This window comes from Chlamydotis macqueenii, chromosome Z (genome assembly GCF_036417535.1).
Source record: "Chlamydotis macqueenii isolate bChlMac1 chromosome Z, bChlMac1.mat, whole genome shotgun sequence".
Classification (NCBI taxonomy): domain Eukaryota; kingdom Metazoa; phylum Chordata; class Aves; order Otidiformes; family Otididae; genus Chlamydotis; species Chlamydotis macqueenii.
Genome location: NC_141593.1, coordinates 9,497,269 through 9,514,311, shown reverse-complemented (window position 1 = coordinate 9,514,311; position 17,043 = coordinate 9,497,269). Strand labels below are relative to the sequence as shown.

The following is a 17,043-nucleotide window of genomic DNA, read 5'->3' as shown; positions in this document are numbered from 1 at the left end:
TTTCCATTGTTTGTTTAAGGCCTCATTTATTTAGAGTCACAGCTCTCTTGAAGAGCTTTTCCTTGAAGAGAGGGCTTAGTTTTTGAACACCACAGAAAAAAACAATAAAATACAGAAATGCTAGTAGGAAGATGAAATACTGCCCATACAAACACCTTCCTGTCTGACCCATCATCTCTGCTGACTCAGCCCCAGGTCTCTAAAGTGATTCAGCCAGGAGACCCTACTGTCAAAAGGACAAAATGCCTTGCCAACCCGCACTTCACACAGAGAATTCAAGCTAAGTCCACGGACTCCATCCCCTAAGCAGGAATCCAGTGCTGCTCCAAAGGGCTTAAAACAGTGTAACAGGCTGATGGCTGAAACGTGCAACCTGACTGGGATACAAGTGCAGGACAGAACAGAAGTCAGAATATCCAGCCTAGTACTCTATTCACTCAGCCCACTGCCTCTCTTCCATGCAGGATATGTCAGCAAATAGATCCCCTGAGTTGCCAAAGAGAGATTAAAGACGTTACACAGATTAAAGAAAAAAAAAAAAAAACAAATAGATGTGAAAGACTCAAGAATTAAAATTCCTTTTAAAGCACATCAAGAACAATGCTGCAAAGAAGTTATTCTGCATCAGTGGAGCCGTCTGTGTCCACAGAGCAATGGCACTAGGTTTAGCCCAATGGCACCTTTTCCGAAAACACAGCCATTTTAATAAACGCAGCTTCACTGATCTCTGAGGTATCACTTATACATTTATGAAAGCTCTGCTAAGACGTCTGGAACGGCCGCAGTCCACTGGCCACTACTCACTCTGCAAGCAGTCAGCATTGAGCAAGTCTTGGCACTTCTCATGGCACTTGACTCCACATTCACCGCAGCGCATTCCCTGTCGTGCAATACCCCACAGCAGCCCCTCACATTCGTAGCAGTAGGTAGGAGTAGTGGCTGTCCACACTTCAAAGTTGTGCGGGGTTGTACAAGAGATGGGGTAAATTAAGGCTTGCAAGGTCTTCTTATAGACATGAGATTTCTGAAAGGCAAGACCACACATAAAGCAACATTTTTGCTCGTTAACATGACTTCTAAGGGAAAAGGCACACTCAGGGCAATATATCTACACATATGAGGCAGCCAAATTTATCAAACTTTCACAAGCAGCAGAAGATACCTTTCTAAAAATGTTTCTCTAGACATTTTAAAAAGTGGATGAGAAGAATTAAGGTTTGTGGATGAGGAATATCTTGCACAAAGCACAAAACCACACTATTCCCCATGATAGATAGCACAGAAGGAAACAGTAAGATTACATTTTTCAGGATCTTGTTGACACATTAAATGTTATTTTTTACATGTTTGGTTTCTAAAAACAAATGATACAAGAAGCTTTGCATCTATATTTTTAGACATATGTTAAGCTGGTTCTGCATCCCAGAGAGCCAAATTTCCTTAATGTGCTTACTAAAAGTTAGCAGGAGCCAAGTAACCCTCCCACTTACCAGCTCTTCATCTTTGAGAGATGTTCTAGTGGCCATTGCTGAGGTAATTCCGGCTTTCCGGGACTGAACCAGTGACTAAGGAGGAAGAAAGTTTGTTATTCACCACCAATATTCAGAAATGCTCTGGCACTACATGCCCAGAGATGTGACCAAGGGGACTCTCTCATCCTAGACACTAAACAAGCAGTCTATTACATTCAAGTAATAGAATGTTTCTTAAACAATCGCTCATATCTCAGAAGAGTAAAATGCATACTATGAAAGGTCTCCAACTTGTTTCCACCTGTCCACAACCAGCCTCCCTCTGGTAAATTTTTATTTGTTTCTCTGGTGAGAACTGTCAATGAAACCTGGGTTCACATCTCCACTTCTACATTCTGGTAGCAATGGTAACTCTGCTATTGCCTAAGGTCACTACATGGAACTCACTCTTCTACATCTAACTTCATTCATATGCAAAATGAGATTATTTCATCAGTTTTACAACATACACAACACTCCTAAACGTGACAGTGAAAGGGTTACAAATAAACAGGATAAAAAAGGACAGAGCGGGTTGGGAGTACAGGATTGAATGTGCTGGTGCATCACGTTCACTGGCCATCACTGAACACAATGAACAGCATTTTCCCTTCAAAATTGCCTGTTTTGCACCATGGCAACATTAGGTTCTGCAGCCTTGGACAGCACAGGGCAGTGCATTTGCAGCACCTCACACTGGCATACAAAGGATTCCTTCAGCAAGCTGCTCCAGTTAGATGAAGGCAGCGAAGGAAATTAAAGCTAGGAACATCTGCTTTGAAATCATCAAACTGTACCAGAAATTTCCATTTATGCTCTGCTTTATGCTTTTTGAAGATAGTCTGAAAAAGTTCATTCCATCAGTGATGGAGCAGGACGGAGTGCTGGATAAACATGCACTGCAATACTGCAGGTTCAAAATAAAAAGCAAAAAAGTGGAGGGAGAATAAGGTAAAATAATTTTTGTTTCTGGTGAAGACTTAGTGGATAGTCTTTAGCTCTACTTACCATGGCCTGTAGAGAGAGAGAATGAAAGCATACAAAGGAAGTAACACAAGTTAATGCCATTATTGCGAAGATTTAAGATACAAGTAGTTAGTAAGATACATATTCAGCTTCCCATGGATAAGCTGGCAGAGAGAACTGCATGCAACTTTTGACAGGAATTACAGGACAAAGAAACTTCAGTCTTTCAGCTGTTACAGCATTTCTCCCAAGTATGAAATCGCTACGTGTACTGAACACAGCCAACAGAAAACCGTTTGTCCTGCAGAAGCCTTATTTCACCGTATCACACAAGCAAGCAAAACTTGTCCCCATTACTCGCTTGGCTCTTGTGCTTCCTCAATGCAGAAGCCTTCTGGCAATATTGCAAATTGCTTTAAAAATCCAAGCACATATGCTCATCTATCTACCCTCTGAAATTCCAGCATTCTGGTAAGCTGCCAAATATCACATGGACATTACAACTTTCCCTCAGGTATGTGATTTTTAGAAAAACATTTTAAAATAATGCAGGCCTAAAAAGAATCAAACATTCTGTGCAGAATAAAAAGAAAAAAAGAACATGAAAAATACCATCGTTCTGCCAAATTAATGAAACTGTCTACAAAACTGTAGCTCATTCTCACTGAGATTTTTCCAAGCACAACTCCTAACAATTTAGTGTAAGAAATAACTTACAAAACAGGAAATCTTCAGCTTTCTGAAGTGACACTGAACATTAACATATGTAAAAAGTAAAGCCACTTGCACTAATGAAATGTGTGGCAGAAGAAAAACAAATCTCTTACCAGATCACTGACAAGTGGAATTGGCTTTTTTTTGCGTAGATCAGGCATGCTATCAATGCCATAGAGACCACCTGCAGGCCTAGAAATTTAGGAGGGGGAAAAAAAAAAAAAAAGAAAAAAAAAAGATAAACAATTTCACCAGCAGTGAGAGACATTAAAGAGATGACCAAAAAAGCTTCCTTAAATCATCAGTCTCCTTGCTAATATCATAGTCAATAATAACAGGAAGAATCAGTTCACTGCAAATGCAACATAATAATAAACAAACATTGTTAACACACTGAAAAAAGGTTATTTTCCCATTTTTAGTTCTGAGGTCTGAGCTTGCTTAGAGTAGGCTAGGCACATGCTTGCAGAGCACCCAGGGTTTCAGAGTCACTGCTGCCAGCATGATGGGTGAAGGCAGCCTTATCCCCACCACTTCTGTGGGGCGCAGATTTGGCAAAAACACTTACCCAACCACAGAACCAGAGCTCTGCAGCAGTAACTCTCATGTAGCTTAGTCTGTGGCAACTGAGCCACAGGCCCCTGCTTTCAGAATTATCTTTTGTTCCCTAGGGAGAGCTCAGTTTATAGTTTACTCTTGGCATTGAGCATCACAGCAGGAAACGCTCTGGAAACTTGAAAACATCTTGTCTGCAGTCTGTCTCATCCCCTTTCTTTCCATTTAATTAATTTAGGATTCAGGGGGTGAGGACGAGGATCCCTCACTGGAGGAAACAAAATTAGCCAGACAATTATACTTAAGAAAGCGTAAAGTTAATGCTAAAAACAATTAAGTGTTTATCCACTTCACATGCAACAATCCAGACGTTCCTGCCTGGTGTTGGTGGCTGGGAGGGAGCACATCAAAACAGATCAGCCCAGGGGCAGGAGGCCGCTACCCATCATCTCATTCTAGGGTAGAACATACTTCATCCTGGCTCTCGAGGTCCATATAATTAATAGAAAAAACCTCACATCTGAGGAGAAAGGAGATTATTTTTGTTTCTATAAAAGGGACAATTCATGGTCCACATGTTTCAAGCCATGCAGACCTCTACACACAAGAGCTGCCATTTGTTGATGGAACTGGTGATGAGGCAAAAGGGCCAAGCAACACTCAGAGCCTGCTGAAATAAAACACTATAACTTGCCTCCTTTCCAATGAGACCAGCCTGGATAATTGTATTTGCATCCTGTCATTCACTGGTAACACCACATGGATACAAACCTGTGCTTGAAGGTCTGTTAACTCAGCTTAAAAGCCTCCAGTAAATCAACTGCATTCATCTGTAAGGCCTTAGGATAATGCTTTTTGCTAAGTGTCGTAGTTCAGCCCCGATAGGGACCAGACTACGCAGTCTCTCTTTCACTCCCTCCACCCTCCGAGAGAATAGGGGGAGATGATATAGGAAAAACGGCTCGAGGTTTGAGATAAGGATGGGGAGAAATCCTTACCATTACCGTTACAGGCAAAACAGACTCGACGTGGAGAAAATTATTCATTTATTACTAAAAACAGCAGGAGAATGAGACAGAGAACAGGATAACCTCCCTGCACGCCTCCCTCTTCCCAAGCTTAACATTATCTCTACCTTCTCCTCCCCCATGTTGCACAGGGGGGGAGAGGGAATGGGGGTTGTGGTCAGTTCATCACACGTTATTTCATGCCGCTGCTTTGTCATCAGGAGAAGAACTCCTCACACTCCCCCCCTGCTCCTTCGTGGGGTCCCTCCCACGGGCTGCAGTCCTTTGTGAAACTGCTCCGGCGTGGGTTGTTTTTCCATGGGGTGCAGTCCCTTCAGAATGGCTGCCCCAGCGCGGGCCCTCCATGGGCCACAGCCTCCTTCAGGTATCCGCCTGCCCCGGCGTGGGGTCCTCCCCGGGCTGCAGGGGGATCTCTGCTCCTCCGTGGGCCTCCATGGGCTGCAGGGGCACAGCCGGCCTCACCATGGGCTGCCCCACGGGCTGCAGGGGAATCTCTGCCGGGAGCAGCGTTACTGCTGTCCCTCCTTCTGCACTGACCTTGGTGTCTGCAGCCATTCCTCTCACAAGAAAAATTATTCACAACAGGCTGGCAGATGCCTCTCAGGATCTTTTTACATCTCATTCACATCATCTCTCCTCTCCGCTTCTTGCAGCCGGGCTGGGCCGAGTCAGGCCCAATCGGCCGCCCGGCGGGAGGCCAGAGGGTGAGGGCTGCAAGGCCCACAAGGCTCGTGCCTCCTCCTCTCTGCCCCTGCTCAGCTTCTTCACATCTTCTCTCCCTCTTTTTTTTTCCCCTGTTTTCCTCTTCTTAAATATGTTATCGTAGAGGCGTTATCATGGGACATTCTGCTACCAATTGGCTCGGTCTTGGCCAGCAGCGGGTCCGCCCTAGGCCCGGCCGAGTCCACTGAACAAAGGGGAAACAACTTCTAGCAGTTTCCTACAGAAGCTGCCATTTTAGGCCCCCCCTCACTAAACAAAACCAGAACACTAAGGCTGGAAATTGAGCATGCATTTTTCTGCTGTTGTGCCTGTCGTATTCATCTCAAACTGAAGAACAGGCCTGCAACATAACTCCTCCCCTGCAATAAATGCTTAGCCTGCCAGGTAAAACCCACAGCACCTTTCCATGTCTCACTCAACTTCCCCATGTCCATGTTGCTCTCATGCCTTGCTAACACCAAGAATAGGGTTCCTGAGGCCTTTTTCTTGACTACAGAGACTGTAAAGGAACCTTCTGCCTCTCTATCCTTAGCCATTCGTTTTCATCCCACACTACGCTGGTTTACACCTTTTGTCGGCTGCGTGACAAAGCTGGCTTGCACTTTTAACCTGCATATGTTGATTTGATACGCCACACCCAGCTGAAATGCTTCAGAACAAAACAATTACAGGAAAAAGGAATATGGGTCAAATTGTTCTTACTGCAATAAGAGACATGTGGAGCTACCCTTTAAAACAGTCTAGAAAACCAAATTGCCATTACAGATTTGCACATGCCAGGAAAACTGGGAGGCTGGTAAGTGACAAGAGGTAGCCTGCACCCCTTGGCAAGCAGGACCTACTCAAATCCCCTTTCAATACAGACAAATGTCAAAAATATTCAGGAAAAAAACAAACAACAACCAAACCTACTTTATGGCAGTCCATACTCTAGGATGGACAAGGATGTCACGGCACAGTAGTACAAGGCTGTGTCAAAGAGGGAAGCGGTCTGTTATATACAGAAACATGCCATAGTGCTGCAATGGTATAATTGACTTTTTTGACGGAGTGTAGGAGGGTGACATGTCCGAGCCACAGATGAGTTGACAGCTGCTGCTGGCTGAATGAGCCTGGTGGGAAGGTGAGCATTGACGTGTAACCGCGCGAACTGCGTCGGCTCTGCATGCAGCATGAGTCACATTTGCACTGCAGCACCGTGCAAGGCTCTCTGCACTCCTGTACGACCAGCACAAACCACCCACAGTCAGCTGCAACAACTAGACATCACAGCTGGGAAAGGAAGACAAACTTGGACATGAGAAAGGTAGAGATTTACAGCAGTTACTGTGAAATCTTTGGCCAAGAATGCAAAGTTTTCCAATGCTGGAAATCCCTTCCGCGAGGCTACATGGTGTTTTTAGTAGAGGCTACCCTCATTTCCAACAGGTAATTCCAGAAAAACTTTTTGCCAGAGTTAGACTACAAACTTCCCTTCTGGCTTATAACAGAAATATCTGACCCACAAGAAGAAATAAGAAATATCTGGATAAAAGTGTTTATATTGTCAGAACTCAGTACAGTCTTATTGGGATCAAACATGGAATTTCATCTGTTGTCCAAATGTTGCAAACCCTTTCCAATACTAGCAACGCTGTTTTGGGGTAAAATAGGTGTCACAAAAGACTACCCAGATGATGCCAAGAATTCCAGCACTATTTAAATCACTATAGAGTTTACTGGTAAGTTTTAGGTCAAAGATTTGTGTCAAATCACTTGAATTATGAAAGCATATGGAAAACAGAAAGCTGAAAAGATGCAACAAAATGGTCACAAGTGAAAGTCCAGTCAGTGCTCCTGCTGAAAGTCAATGGTACAGCTGGGAATTTACACTTCTCTACACAATTTCCAATTATTATTTTTTCCTAATTCAATTGAAAGAGAATTGTGATACTCTGACATTGTCCAGGAAAGAAAAACACTAAAATTACAGGTTTTATAAATTCAAGATGAGCCTAAGCAAGTAATTGTGCTTGAGAAACATGTCTAGTTACAACCTGGTTTGTTGCAAAATATTTATGATAGACTGAGGTTTATGATAGAACCAGGTATAAGCCAGACTGACAGAGAACAAGACTATTTGAAAGGTGCTTGTATTTGCCACTGAAAAGAGGCATCCTAATATCTAGATAGTTATACACTCAGGTGACCTGCTTTTAGCTTGTTCATATTTTTTTAAAAAATTAAAAATTCAGCAACAATTCTTATGAAATTATTCACCTTGTGCTTTCATCCACCTCAGTCTCTTTATTCAAGCACAATCTCTACTTTGCTTAATAAAATTACAGTGTTTGCAGAGACAGAAGTACTGATAGTGCCTCAAATACGCACAGTGTAGCTTTACATGTAATAGGGTAACTTACCTCTGCAATGCATGCAATAATTATAGCATTATTATGGAGTGCTGTATTGAGGACTGAATAGCATTTCTGTATAAGAAGATGATTTGCACTAATAAATAAAATATAAACATATGAGATTTTACACCCAGAGACTGATCCATAATATAAATTGTACCTTTTTTGTGAAGCTATCTCTCCAAAGCCAGTGATTACAGACAGGGAGATACATTTAGCATTATGCTAAAAGTGCAAATAGCTTGAAGCAATCTTTTAATACAAGTATTATCACAGGGACGCTTACATTAAATCTTGAAAATGTAAGCAAGCAAAGATGGTTTGCAATGACAGAAGATGATTACTTCCTTCAAAGGACACTACTTCTCTAATCTTCATATGAAAGAACTCCAAACATAACTGCTTTAATATACTTTGTGGCTAATAAGCTGCAATGAGGCTAAGGGTGGAACTAAAGGTTCATCACCCACAGCCATCATTTCTGGAAATCCCTTGCACGTGGGGATACAGTGAATAAGCCAAACTTTTTTCAAAACTACATTAGCCAGATTGTTTTGCTATAGCTCACACAGAAAGTGAAAAAAAAAATTACAGACTAGAGCAAAAAATTTGCCTTGAATATACAAAATTTCAGGACTGTAGGTGTATTCATCTTTCAGGCTGGGAAATCATTTTATGTGTGTAAACCAATAAACTCAGTACACTGTCTCCTTGTTAAAGCAGGAGAAGGTGCTGTTTATAGTTAGAATAAATCACTGTCTTCTGCTCCTGCTAATTACCAGTTCTCCAGCAGCCTGCTCAGCGACATCCCAGGCCCCTTAGGAAAGCACAGGGTTGCTAGGCAGCTCCAGGCATCTGCAGGTGTGGAGGAGGCTTTGTGGGAATACCAACATCACAGAACAATGATTCCAAAAGCAGAAAGCTGTATAATGAAGCCTCCGATTTAACTCTGCATTTTATTAGGGAAGCTTCTTTCAGTAGTACAAGAATTAACTTGTGTGTAGCAAGCCAACCTCTTGCTGACATTTCAGGGCAAATCTGCTACATCAGCTTCTAATGAGTGCAGCAGTACCAAACTGTATCACCCTAATTGCATACAAGGCACATAACCTAGCAGCTTGTAAAATGTGTCTTTGTCTTTTTTTTTCCAGAGAGGAGTCTAGGGAAGCTACCATGCTGGTGCCTATTATGCAGACTATCATGCTGAAATGACACACAATCAGAATTTGTCTGCGTCATTTGCTGTGAGTAGCGTGTTGCAGAGAGAACGCACAGCCTTGCACTCTCACCTGTGCAAAAGAGGCATGATGATCACTGCTTTAAAAACTACAAACTGCAATGATTTCCAGAGTTACTGCAGTTTTGACTACTGCAATGACCACAGAAATCACTGCAAAGACAGAATAGTTCCCCAAAGCTACTTTTTTCTTCTAAGAGCAAAAGACAGCAATCTTTCTGAGCTACTCTTTCTCTTCTCTGATGCCATCAGTGACTGATTCAGGAAAAAGGATCTCACTCAGACCACTCTGGGGTGCTCAGTAAGGATTATTTAATACTACTGTCTTAAGTACTTGCCGCCATTACGTTACAAATTACACATTGCAACTATATCCTTGTTGTTAACCACAGATCTCTTGAAGAGCTGTACAGCCCACCACCACCTGTTTAAGAGGAGACTCTGAAATACAGCAGCAGCTTGGCCCTAAGTGAGGTGTGGCCACTTGTTATTCCTGAAAACAGCCATTAAAAACATCAGAAGTGTTGCTTCTACTTAGGTTGAACTGTGGACCTCAAAGTACACTCTAATTATAAATACCGGGAAACAAGGTCTCAAAACACCACTTACCCTCCTTTGAGCCACGGTGGTTTTGATGGATCAGCCTCATCTTGACCCTTAAATGGGGGAAGGGAAAAGAACAATATGAAATTAGTTTCTGAAACCACCAGAAAAAAAAATTATTATTATATTCTGAGGAAAGGAAAACAGACCACACTGCATGCAGGCAAATGCATACAGGAATTTATTCAAGCACCTCCAACAACCGACACATCAGGTCAAGTCATACAGACACAGACAGGGTATGCGATTTCATTGAACACCTAGAAACAGGACCAGAAGAGCCTGTTCAGTGCATCTTCTCTTTCAAAAGGCAGTGTCGAAGACCAAGTTGGGTTTTTTTTCCAACCCAAGAAAAGCATGAGTTATTGTAGAGCTCCTGTTACTACAGGTCACCACTCACATCAACATGGTCATGATGAAGATGTTATAAATTAAAAGCACCTGTATAAAATGCACAAATGACTGATCAACATGAAACTTCGTACAAACATTTGTGAGCTTTGTTCGAGCTCAAATGCAAAGACTCTTTCGCCCCATAAGTGGGGAGGTCCCACTGCAGCTCACATCAATCAAATGCAAATATTTAATTTCCAAGAGGTGTCAAACAAGGGCCATCGCTTGCAAGACTACTGCAGGTGAACTGAGATCTCACAGTATGACGGACAACACCACAGACTGCAATATGAGGATTCATATTCATTAATTCAAACCACGTTCTTGTGCCTGTACTAGGAGTGTATTTATAGAGCAATGTTTTGTTTCTTTGAAAATCTTCAGTGGACTGATTAGAGCTGTGGAGTATTAAACACCTGCAGTGTACCTGGAGGAAACAAAAGGTTTTGGATAAGGGGAAAATAGTTTACCTATAACCGGAAACCTCTTTGTTCCAGCTTACAGTTCATACGCTCTCTTGCACTCCCTGAAAGGAAAGCTGGTTTCAAACAGGAGTAAGCAAGACACACTGCTAATAGGTAACACTCCAACCTCAGATAATCAAGTCTGTCAAGCATATGAAGAGGCTGCAACTTGCACACACTGAAAAACAAAGTATTTCCAGCCATAAAACTGAGAATCATCACAAAGTGAGGGAGTATCTGTCAGGAAATAAGCTTCAGTTTTATGCAAGATAAAAGATTATAGCTCAAAAAGAAAGACTCATTTATTTTGGCCTGTATTTTGGATAAGCTGTTCAACCTCAGTCTTCTCACAGGTGACAGATGAGGTCTGCCAAGAAGAGCAGAAAAAACAAAAGAATACAAGTTTCTATTTGAGGTCTCCACTTGTACAGTAGCAAAAGTCCAAACTTTTTGTTAGTTAGTCCTACAACTCCAGATCTAGGCAGATCTGAAGACGATACAGTTTTTATTTTATTTTTAAACAAGCATGAACAACGTGACATTATCCATAACTGGATGGACAATCCAGCTTTTCTACTTGTTCACATAGGCCTGCAGAGAAGGCAGGATCCCAGACCCGGTCTAGCACAGTTGCACGTTCCCCCCACAGCCAGAGCAGCACACCAGGATCCAGGCTTATACAGGAAGGACCACGCTCTACAGATCTCCATTCCAAACTGTGCTTCCAAAACTGCTCAGCCTGAAACCTGCATCCCCTCTAGAGGGATCTGAATCAAGAGCCGGTCAAGACAGTACATTTCAACAAGCAAACGCAACCAGATCCTTCAGAGCACACAAGGGAGGAAATCTCTGCATTTGCTTTCGAACACTTGGAAGATCTGTGGCCAGAAAGTAATCTTAAAATGGAATGATGTTTTATACTGGACACAGGTTGGTTCAGTTGTACTGAATGACAGAGAGTGGCAAACACAAACGTAGCAACATTTACTGGTAAAATGAATTAGTACAACAAGTTTTTCAATTAGTTTATCTGGGAAACTCTATATATAAGTGGCCAGTATTTGAGACATTAACAGATCACAAATAGCATGGGCAATGTTGCAGCCCGGAGAGCATAAGATTGTCAAAAACTCTTTTCGTAGGAAGAAGATCTGGGGAAAGCTGATACCTAACCATTTCCTACAGACAGCCAGAAGTCAAAAGAGAACACCTGGAAGTGTGGATGCAGGGAAAGGCAGAAAGCACGGTCTGGAAACAAACCTCCATCATCTCCTAGGTTTTGAGACACGCTGAGTAAAAGTTGCCTACAGTCCAGATAAACTGGACTTCTGTTCACTTATTTTAATTACTTTTGCCAAGCCTTTTAGACATGTAAATAAAAAGAAAACATGAGGAAGAGCTTCTCTAGGGTTGACATTAAAAATCATCTGGTTATAACAGCACAAAACAAAAGAAAGAGCTTTCAGTATGTGACAAGATTGATGCAGGGGCAAGGCAGGTGATGGCTGTGTGGTAACAGGAGTCATCACCTGCTGAAAGCAAAGTAAAGAGGTAATTTGCTCCAGGCAGCATTCTCCCTCAGAAAACACCGAGAGAACCAGCACTTGACATCCATCAAACGAAGGCTGATGCCTTGAGACTGTAGAAGAGCCAATGCAATACCAATGGCAAAAGCAGCATGAGGATATAAATACAATACTACAGGAGAACAGGACAGCTTGCGTACTCTAGCAAAAAGAACCTTTTTCAGTGCTACTTCCATGCAGTATGTTCTACTGTCTACTGAATAAGCACTGTGGCTAACTATAAATGAGGATGACAATTTGAAGGTGTCTGACTGTGGTAGTTCTCTAGTAGCCTTTAAAAAGGAGAAGCAGACACCAAACCCAACCAGTTTTAAAGAAGGAAATTGGGCAGTTCATGTATGAAGTAATGGCACAATATTACACAGTGGCAGAGGGCTGGCAGTCACCAAGGAGTCCTCTGTAGTCTCTTGTTGCACTGACATATGTAGTCAAAGAACCAGAGATGCAGTTAATACAAAGAACTTGCATTAACTACAAGTATTGGCATGAGGGTTAACAGGGTCCAGAGACCTCTGGGAGTGCCAGTCAAACAAAGTAATCCATAGTTTATACCACTGTTGTGGGCAGGAACACTTCATACATTCCTCTTCATTTAATGAAGGCAAATGGCAATGCTGTTTAGATGGATTTGCTGCAGCTGGGGAGTTTCCCACCCTCTGAAGGCAGCACTCACATGAGGACAAAGGAGGGCTCCAGTAGCTGCTCTAGGTCTTGTTACCAGCCATGGATCTGCTTGAGTTCAGCCCATGACGACAGCCTGGGCTGCTTAGAGCCTGAGCAAGCAGAGGAAATGACAAGCAGATGAGAACAACTCTGAATTTTTAGCACCAGCCTTCCCAAAACAAATGGGAGGGCAAAGGTAAAGTAGAAACGTTTAACACCTAGACATCCGATGTGGCTTATCACAGAAAGTGATTTGCTGGCTTATGCTTCACTTCTCTGCGCAGCTCTGTCACTTGATCTCTCCTTGAAAGCAGCCAGACCAGTCTGAATCTGAATTTCTATTTTTTAAATCTCCATTAAGCACATAAAGCAGCACTGAAAAGATGGAGAAGCAATCATGTAAAGAAAACAGCCCATAACATCTCTATTCAACTTTTTTTTATTTCTGATGCTGACGGACAACAGTTTTACACTCGCTGTCCAAAAAATACATTCAGCCAGGAAAGCATTTATCATCCCTACTAATGCAGTATATTCACTCACAGCAAAGCATGCTGCAATTAGTAGCTGAAAGGTCATCTCTGAGTAATTAGTTTCTTATCAACCAAGAACCAGTTCACAAAATAATGCCAGTGACAGAGTAGCATAAATTTAATACTCTGGATTAAATAAGTTAACAGATGGGATCATTTAACGCACAGTCATAGGGAAGGCAACATTTAGTGAAGCCTAAAAAGGAAACCAACCGGAGTTTTGCTTACTCAGGGAAAGCAGCAGCTAAGCCTACAAGTGACTTGAGAAGTTCTTTAAGCAAGCTGCAATATGTGAATTTTGCAATTTATCTCATACACAGGAAGATGTTTCAATGGACAGAAGAAACAATTACATATTTCTGTAGAAGAAAAAGTCCATAAAATGGACAGAGAGGCATCAAAATAAAAAAAAAAATAAAAAAAAAAGAAGGAAAAAAATCACCAAGCCTGGAGCAGCATAAGGAAAAGGAAGAACATCCCCAGATCTGTCAGCTCTCTCCATATAAATCCATGTCTCCACATAAAAGGCTCTCTAACAATGTAACTTTCCATCACATTTAAATACTGTATCTAGCACATTATCCTCTTAGACAAAAAACAGATGTAAAACACACAAAGCTGTTTTATTTTAAAAGATAAGAAAAAATAAATAATGACTTATTTATTTTGTAAATCATCCTAACTTGTTTTCAAACACCATGCTTTATTATTAAACCTGCAAAGCCTCAGTTTAGTTACAGATTAATCTGAATCAGGCTAAACCAAGGAGCAACTGTTTCACTGTCCAAATTAAACTCTGGTCACGCCTAATTAGACTGTTTCTTCAAGGATATTAGCAGAATCAGACTGAACTAAATCATCCCAGTTAAACTAGTCGGTCTTGTGGTTCAAGGTCTTCACTGACTCAAGTATGCCACATTTTACACACAATGCAAAAATGCAACCAGCCAAGGGATTATTTTACATTTACTGTATTCCGCAACAATGTCTATTTAAATAATGACTGAAGAGCCCAAAAGGAAGCTCCTTCCACCTGATGTACCTTCCAGTATCAGCTTTCCAGCTGCCAGACAAGCACCTTAAAGGAGGTTACAGTGTTTTTGCACTGCAGCCAGAAGACAACAGAATTCTACACCGATGTTTGACACTGGCTATCTCTACATTCCTGAAAAACCATTAACAGACAGACATTTACCAGAAAGAACGAAATAAAACTTCTGATACATGAGCCAATAAATCTTAGAAATGCAAATTCACCAAACGCAAAGGATGAGATCTGCATGGAGGCCCAAAAGCCATGCAAGGTTCAGCCCACTCTAGGAAGCTGATTTAGCCTGATTCATACAATAAGGGAGAGGCAGAAGCATAGCAGGCACTGAAGCCACACGGCATAGATACCCAAAAATACAAGAGCCAGAAATTTCTCTATATGAGGTACAGTTGCAAACACAAACTAAGATGTCACACAGCAGTAGACAAAAATATTCTGTGGATAGTCTTAGGAGGAAAGAGTTTCTTGTTGCCCACAGGGTGATAAGCAGACAGGCAACCGCTCCATGACCGGAGAAGGAATAGATGTAGGCATTAAGGGAGAAGTCCTGCTTTTCCCATGGGGCACATGGCCTTGCTGAAAGCAAAGTGCAGCTGTAGTTAGCTAAAAAGGCATGGGATCTGCAGCAGACACCTCCCAGCATCCATATTCTTGCTTAATTTTGGTAGTATAACCTACAGCGGTAACTTTGACTTTAATTGCTGTAAGTGTACAAACCAGATGGAGATGGAATGAAATAATACAACTGAGGAAAAATGAGGAAATACTTGGTTTAAACAAGATTCATAGAGGAAGACTAAAAAAGACAGGATAAATAATTTGGACTCTGCCAATATGGTGCCTGTGCAGGTTACACACACCTCACAGAGCACCAAAGGGAGGAGATCACTCCAAGCACTCATGTTTTTCTCTTTGTACAAGGTTACATGCACTGAACAGACTTTTAACTCACACACAGTGTAAACAATTCCTCTGACAACCGTAACATGCTACACTGCATGCTAAACTCCGGCCCCAGCAGGAGCAATTGACTATATGAAGAGAAGGCATGCACACACGGGAGTTTCAGAAAGAGATGCTGGTTACACATGTACAACCTGGAGCTCTCCTCTACCTCCTTCTGTGAAAAAAAAAAGAGAAGAAGGAGACGAACAAAAGTTAATAGACCAGATTTCTGCTGTGAGCTCTGTAAAATGATTTCTGAAAGTGGGGTAAACATTTGCCTCAAGTTCATAAAACATTTGTGCAGCAGAGAGTTTTCCCATGTGCTGCGTGAGACATACACTAGTTAATTAATCTCTACCAATTAATCTCATGTTAAACTAATCAAATTTCATCCATAACTGCACGTCCATTAAAATATATGATTTTGAGAGCTAATTTTACAGTTCCTGTTTTATCAACTCAAGAATTTTAAGTAATCTTAATACAGAATTGGAGCTGCTATTTACCACACTGCAAAGAGAACCTGTGTTTATTACAGAGTGGAACAGGATTTTTTCCCCCTTTCCCCTAGACTGCATCCACTGCCTGCATCTGAAGCTTTCCCCTCCTTCCCTCCTTGCCCCTCGTACATTTTGCCCATTACGAGGAAACTGGTAGCTCCCACGGAACACATTTTGCTTTTGCAAATACCATAATGCAGAGAGATATTTTCTGGTTTTATAAATCTAGGCAATTCTCCTCTGAGAAAAAAAAATCCAGAAGCCTCCTACACTAAATCTCATGTTTATGGATTGGCAATTTCAAGGCTAGTAAAGTTATATGAGAGTCATATACAAGATTTCCGGTACAGATATGATATTTTTAAAGTCTTCCAATCAGGTAATTCTGTATCCTCACAGAAGAATGATATTACTTAATTGTGTATGGAAGACGGAAGGGGAAGGAACACCTTCATGGCAACAAGGGCCACTCAAATTGGTTTAAAAGCTAAAATAGTTTTCAAAGTTACTGTCTATATAGGTGTAATTACACACATGCAATCTCTAAGACAGGAAAATCAAGAAGCTATTTTAACTCAGTCACTAAGGAGAAGTCAAATTACTTTAGCAAATGAAGTGCTGGATTGTAGCTAAAATAAAACCCCTACTTTCCACCTTAAGGCATGCCTACATGGATCCTGAGCAGGGAGGAAAGCCCCCAGACCACCCTGCAGGCCAAGCAGCAGTGTGCTGCTGTCTGCTGCTAACAGCCAGTGCTGCAGGAGTGCGTGTTTTTGACAGTCAGCTCTGCACAGACTTCCCGACCTGGAGAAGATGAGGAAACTTGGGGTCCATCCCAGACTCAGATGGGAACATGCTTTTTTGGGCACTGACACTTCTGACTGTTCTCCCTAAAGTGGTTGTCTATACCATCCTCCTGCTTGTCCCTTTTTATTAAGCAAAATCTTCTCACCTAGGCAGCCCCAATTGCACTTCAAGTCCCCTGGTTTCATCCTTCTTTTTGCACAGTCACCTCAGACTCTTCAAGGCCAAGCTTCATCTCTCCTGACTTGGTCCCTGGGATTGTTCCCGTGTGTCCCAGACGGGTCTAGACTTCTGTCATTCTTGGGTTTTTATCTCCTTTGCATTTGAACCAGACTGCTTCCTGATACCTCCCTGTGAAGTCTCTGAGCGCA

The 17,043-nt window shown here is 41.9% G+C and overlaps 1 protein-coding gene across 5 annotated transcripts in view; it reads right to left on the bottom strand.

Annotated features, from left to right (window-relative positions):
• Positions 1-17,043, bottom strand: part of UNC13B (unc-13 homolog B) — a 191,792-nt gene that overhangs the window by 79,833 nt on the left and 94,916 nt on the right. For 2 of the 5 annotated variants that reach the window (XM_086770214.1, XM_086770215.1), the window contains exons 2-6: positions 15,521-15,543; positions 9,740-9,786; positions 3,305-3,383; positions 1,491-1,565; positions 805-1,024 (exon numbers count right to left, since the gene is read on the bottom strand). In XM_086770214.1, the coding sequence (XP_086626340.1) occupies positions 805-1,024; positions 1,491-1,565; positions 3,305-3,383; positions 9,740-9,786; positions 15,521-15,543 (444 nt within the window). Of the gene's footprint in view, positions 1-804; positions 1,025-1,490; positions 1,567-3,299; positions 3,384-9,739; positions 9,787-15,520; positions 15,544-17,043 lie in introns of all 5 variants that reach the window. The other 3 variants (XM_086770217.1, XM_086770216.1, XM_086770213.1) reach the window with 2 other exon arrangements.